General features: G+C 38.5%; 1 protein-coding gene across 1 annotated transcript; it reads left to right on the top strand.

Moving 5' to 3' along the window:
* The first annotated feature begins 1417 nt into the window (after window positions 1–1417).
* On the top strand, window positions 1418–1888 carry LOC122734308 (cytochrome c oxidase subunit 6B1). Its single transcript, XM_043975028.1, has one exon. The coding sequence runs from the start codon at window positions 1486–1488 to the stop codon at window positions 1744–1746; it is 261 nt and encodes an 86-aa protein (XP_043830963.1). The 5' UTR covers window positions 1418–1485; the 3' UTR covers window positions 1747–1888.
* Window positions 1889–6302: the final 4414 nt, after the last annotated feature.

Genomic DNA, 6302 nt, shown 5'->3' with positions numbered 1-6302 from the left:
AGGCATTTATTGTGTCTACCATATTTCAGGCACTATGGTAAGCGTTAGAGATAAAACAACAACAAAACCTCAGAAGTGAAATAATCCCTGATCTCAAGGAGTTTCCATTCTAATGGAGTAGATGACACATAAAAACTCTTTATTCTGTTATATAGAATAAACATAAGGTATTTTTGGGTGTGTGTTGGGGTTTGTGGTAGTGGTGATAGCAGCTGGAGAGACCAGAAATGTTTGTGTAGGCAGTGGTGACTTGAGCCATCTTAAAGGAAATTAGAGATTCCAAAAGATGAGAATAAGAAGGAAGTACATTATAGGGATGGCAGACAGCCAGTCAATGTACAGGCACAGAGGCAGGAGATAGAGCATCATGTGAATGGAATAGCAAGTGGGTCAGTATGGATAGACTGTAGAATGTATGGAAAGGAGAAATGGGCAAGAAGACTGGAAAGGCAGGAAAGGGGCCAAATTGTGGAAAGCTTTAAATGCCAAACAGAAGAATTTATATTTGAAGAAATAGGTAATAGGGAACTATCCATACTTATTGATTAGGGAGTTTACTTGGTCAAAATTTCACTTTAGGAAAATCACTTCATAGATAAGGGAGAGTATGGATCACAGAAGATAAACAAAGTTTTGATTACGAGAAAAAAATTTAAAGGTTTTGCATGAATAAAACCAATGCATTCAAAATTAGAAGGGGAGGGGCAGCTAGGTGGTGCAGTGGACCTGAGCTCAAATCCGCCTCAAACATTTGATACTTACCAGCTGTGTGACCCTGGACAAGTCACTTAATCCTAATTGCCTCAATAAAAATAAACAAACAAATAAATAAATAAAAATTTGAAGGGGGAATAGTTAACTAGGAAATCATCTTTTAAAAAGTTTCTCAGATAAAAGTCTCATTTCCAAAAAGTATGAAGAATTAATTAAAATTTATAACCAAAAAAAAAATATCCCTTATGGATAAATAAAGGGCCAAAGGATATGAAAAGGCATTTTTCTGAGGGAGAAATTCAAACTATCAAAAAACATGTGAAAAAGTGCTCCAAATCACTAATAATTAGAGAAATATACGTTAAAGTAACTCTGAGGTTCTACCCAATGCCCATCAGATAGGGAAAGATGACAAAAAAAAAGAAAAGAAAAATGACAATTGTTGGAAGAGCTGTGGGAAAATAGGCATATTAGTCCACTGTTGGCAAAACTGTGGATTGGTTCAGTTGTTCTGGAAAACAATTTGAAACTATGCCCCAAAATGTTATGAAACTATGCATACTTTTTGATCTAAAGATATCACTGTCTGGAGATTTTTTTATTAAAAAAAAGGGGGGGGGCGCCGCCTCCCTGAACGCTCAGCGTCCCGATCCTGCGCTTCCGCTTCCGGTCTCGAACCTGCTGTGCTGGGGGTCACATTGAGTCTGCGACGTCCAGAGGAGCGGCGGACACAGCGACAGGACAGCAGCGGAAGCGATCTCAGGAGCCACCATGTCTGAAGACATCAAATCCAAGATCCAAAACTACCGCACGGCACCATTTGACAGCCGCTTCCCCAACCAGAACCAGACTCGCTACTGCTGGCAGAACTACCTGGATTTTCACCGTTGTGAGAAGGCCATGAACGATAGAGGCGGTGACGCATCTGTCTGCCAGTGGTACAAGCGTGTCTACAAGTCCCTCTGTCCCGCGTCCTGGGTGAATTCTTGGGATGATCGCATTGCAGAAGATACCTTCCCTGGGAAGATCTGAGCCACTTTCTCTTCCTCCCTCATCCCCACCCTGATGCCTGGGGCTGGATCCCTTCTTCCTTCCGAGTGGGAGGAATGTGATCTTTGACTGCCCTTGCACTGGGAGACCTGAATCATGTTAAAATAAACTGTATTGGAATCGAGGAAAAAAAAAAAAAAGGGAAAGGACTCTTATGTACAAAATTAAATTTTTTAGTGGCAAAGAACTAAAACCTAAGGGGTTGCCCATCAATTGGAGAATGACTGAACAAATTTTGGTGTGTGTATGTAAAGGAATAATATTGTGCTATTACAATGTAGCACAATACAAATAACTTTGAAAGACTTAAGAGCTCTGATCAGTGCAATGACCAGCCATAGTTCTAGAGATCTAATGATGAAGCATGCTACCCTCCTCTGGGAGGAGAGGCGATGGACTCATGTAAAATAAGACATTCATTTTGGGGGCATGATTAATGTAGGAATTTGTTTTGTTTAACTATACAATTTTGTTAGAAGTGTTTTGTTAGGGGGCAGCTGGATGGTGCAGTGGATAGCGCACCGGCCCTGGATTCAGGAGGGCCTGAGTTCAGATCTGACCTCAGACACTTCACACTTACTAGCTGTGTGACCCTGGGCAAGTAAGTCACTTAACCCCAATAGCCTCACCAAAAAAAATCAATAAATCAAAAAAAAAAGTGTTTTGTTATCAGTGAGGAGGAGGTGAGAGAGGGGGAAGACATTAGGGATTAGGCACTTCTCCACACATTCCCAGTCCCTCCCCTCCCCCCCAAAAAAAGAGAAGAGGAAAGAATTAAGGCCAAAAAGAACTATACAAAAAGTAAGACAGCTTTGAAAATTAGATGTTGAATTTATTATATACTTAAAAAGAAAAGAAAACCCATAAGAGATTATTAGCTTCATGTACAGTTATCTCCTCTTCTGTAATTCATTTGGAAATGTTCATTTTATTTGGTGTTAATTTTAGAATTTAAAAAAATTAAAATTAAAAATTAAAAAATACACACATGAACCAAAAAAACAAAATCAGCTGTATGGAGGATGTCCTGACACTTTCATTTTTTTCTCCATTTATCCTCTTTATTTTACAGAACAGCCTGTTAGGGACACAGTTCCATGATGTTTCTCCTCTGAATCTCTACTGCACACTCACTGTCCCATCCAATGGTGCTGGTGGTCCAGATGGGATCTCCAAATGGTTGAAGCATTAGTGTAAGGCTAAGACTCCATCAGGTCTGGGAACTTTCAGAGCAAAATCTCAGTAACAGGAGCCAGAGCTTGACTGATTCAGGGGCAACTGAAGATCAAGGGCTGTGTCACTATGTTCAAAGTCTTTCAGAGAACATGAAGGGGAAAGGTGAGCACTGACCATCAGGAAGTAAAAATCGCTGCAGTATAAATAGGGCTCTCCAGGTTCTCTTAGTCTCATTCATATTCTCCTGTTAAGAGCTGGGAAGCTGAATTTGGTACCCATAATAACAGCCAATGATAGCTAACATTTAGGTAGTGTTTACTATGTGCTAGGCATTTACTTTGTACTTTACAATAATTATCTCATTTGATCTTCATAACAACCCTCTTACAGGTGATACCATAGGTAAATTAGGAGAGAAAGGAATAGTCTACCTATCAGATCTTTGGAAAGGAAAACAGTTTTTGACCAAACAAGAGATAGAGTATATTATAAAATGCAAAATGGATGATTTTGATTACATTAAATTAAAAAAAAATTGTACAAACAGAAGCAATGCATCCAAAATTAGAAGGGAGGCAGAAAGCTGAGAAACAATTTTTGAGGCCAGTACTTCTGATAAAGGCCTCATCTCTAAAATATATAGGGAACTAATTCAAATTTATAAGAACCCAAGTCATTCCCCAATTGAGAAATGGTCAAAGGATATGAACAGGCAGTTTTCTGATGAAGAAACCAAAGCTATCTATTCCCATATGAAAAAATGCTCTAAATCTCTAATGATTAGAGAGATGGAAATAAAAACAACTTTGAGATACCACCTGACACCTATCAGATTGGCTAAAATGATAAAAAAGGAAAATAATAAATGTTGGAGGAGCTGTGGGAAAATTGGGACACCAATCCATTGTTGGTGGAGCTGTGAACTGATCCAACCATTCTGGAGAGCAATTTGGAATTATGCCCAAAGGGCGATAAAACTGTGCATACCCTTTGACCCAGCAATACCACTTTTGGGTATTTTTCCCAAAGAGATCATGGAAGGGGGAAAGGGACCCACATGTACAAAAATATTTATAGCTGCTCTTTACGTGGTGGCAAGGAATTGGAACTTGAGGGGGTGCCCATCAATTGGGGAATGGCTGGACAAGTTGTGGTATATGAATACAATGGAATACTATTGTGCTGTAAGAAATGATGAGCAGGAGGAGTTCAGAGACACCTGGAGGGTCTTGTATGGGCTGATGATAAGTGAGATAAGCAGAACCAGAAGAACATTGTACACAGTATCATCAACATTGAGTGTTGATCTATTGTGATGAACTATATTCTTCTCACCAATGCAATGGCACAGAAGAGTTCCAGGGAACTCGTGATAGAAGAGGATCTCCAAATCCAGGAAAAAAAAAAAAACAAAAAGAACTGCGGAGTATAGATGCTGAATGAACCATACTATTTCTTTTCTTTTTGATGCTGATGTTTTTTTCTATGTTGAGGTTTTTCATCATTGCTCTGATTTTTTTCTCTTATAACATGACTAATGCAGAAATAGGATTAATGTTATTATGTGTGTATATATATATATAACCTATATCAGATTACCTGCTGTCTAGGGGAGGGGGGGAGGGAGGGGAGGGGAGGGAGAAAAATCTGAAATTGTAAAGGTTGTATAAACAAAAGTTGAGAACTATTTTTATATGTAACGGAAAAAAATAAGATACTTTATTAATTAAAAAAAAATAACAACCCTCTTACCCATGAAGGATTCTGCATATTGCATCTTTAGCGCATGAGTGCAAAACCTATTTTTTTACATTTAATTTATTTTATTTTTCTCAATTACATGTAAACAATATCTTTTAACATTTGGTTTTTGTAAAATTTTGAATTCCAAATTCTCTTCTCCCTAGCAATTTGATTTACCTAATATTTTTAACAAGTGTACTTCCATCATAGGATTGGCACTTTTTCCATCAAGCTTGGCACTGCTGCTTGTCTCCTGAATTCTATCCTCTCTTCTCTATTGATTATTTCCAATTTTCATGTGTACACTATAGCTTGCTTTAATATAATTATTTGCACTTGTCTCCCCCATTCTATTGTTAGCTCCTTGAAGGGGGGAATTGTCTTTTTGCCTTTCTTTGTATCCCAGAACTTGCTACAGTGCCTGACACATAGTAGATGCTAGAAAAATGCCTATTGACGAACTGTCCTATAGATCTAAGTACACTTAGTTGCCAAATGTTGAAAATCGTTTGGTATTCAATTTATTCTTCCTCTCACAGGCAAAAATATAGATGTTAGCCTAGATTTTAAGAAGCTTTCCCCAGTCCAGTGACATGCCAGTTTTTAACTGATCTGATAAAAAGTGTGTTATTTGTGTATACATAGCCTTCTGTCGAATCTGAGTGGTAAGATCATTGGAAGAAAATGCTGAAGTCATTTGTTTTTCTTTAACCACCCTGTTTGCAAATAAAATATTAGTTTGGCTTGACTTTCTTCTGGAACTCTGTTTACATAGCACCTTGTTCATAAAGAATGTTTCAAATCAGAGTAAATTAAGTCCTCTCTAAATGTGGGGGTTAAAATAATAAAGAGCTACCTTATATATTTAAGTGGGACTGGAAGCTTTCCCTGCCAGCACCTGTGATTCACCAGCTGTTACTACAGAAGATGCTGATGAAGTTTTAATTCCCTTTTTAATATGACTGCATTGAACAACCAGCCTTGGGTCGTGAAAAGAATGATGTCTTCCTTCCATAACTTGCTAGACTAGAAATAAAGTTGTCTTTGTAGCCAGTGAACACAGGTTTCTGGGAACTGTGTTTTAAAGATTATAACCCAAGCCCTTATAGGATGGGCCTAAATATTCCTGGCTTGAAGATTCAGAGACACACAGCACCCAGAGCCATAGAGGTCATCGTGTCCAAGATCTCTAGAGAAGATACCGTGGAAAGGAAGGAGGTGGAAGGAAATCATTCTCGCATTATTTCAACTCTACCAACCCCCTCCACACCCCCACCCAACTCGCATTGCTGTTCCATAAATAAAATACTTTTAGCGCTCTGAGTGTTTACTTTCTTTCCTTCATTTCTTTTGCTTTCTCTCTCTCTCTCTCTCTCTCTCTCTCTCTCTCTCTCTCTCTCTCTCTCTCTCTCTCTCCTTTTCTCCTTTCTTTCTTCATTTATTTCCTCCTTCCCTCTTTTTTCTTTCTTCCTTCCTTCCTTTTGCTTTCTTTTCCTTCCTCCCTCTTTTTCTTTCTTTGCTTATTTTTCTCCTTCCTTCCTTGGCTTAGGACCCCAGGAACTCCAAATTAGGATAAGCCCTCCCCTGTAACATCCCAAGGTGGATAATATTATAATGAG

This window comes from Dromiciops gliroides, chromosome 1 (assembly GCF_019393635.1).
Source record: "Dromiciops gliroides isolate mDroGli1 chromosome 1, mDroGli1.pri, whole genome shotgun sequence".
Lineage (NCBI taxonomy): Eukaryota > Metazoa > Chordata > Mammalia > Microbiotheria > Microbiotheriidae > Dromiciops > Dromiciops gliroides.
This window is presented reverse-complemented; position numbering and strand designations above follow the sequence as displayed.

Excerpts from the sequence above, each read along its gene's own strand:
- LOC122734308 (XM_043975028.1), top strand. The coding sequence starts at position 1,486 with ATGTCTGAAGACATCAAATCCAAGATCCAAAACTACCGCACGGCACCA.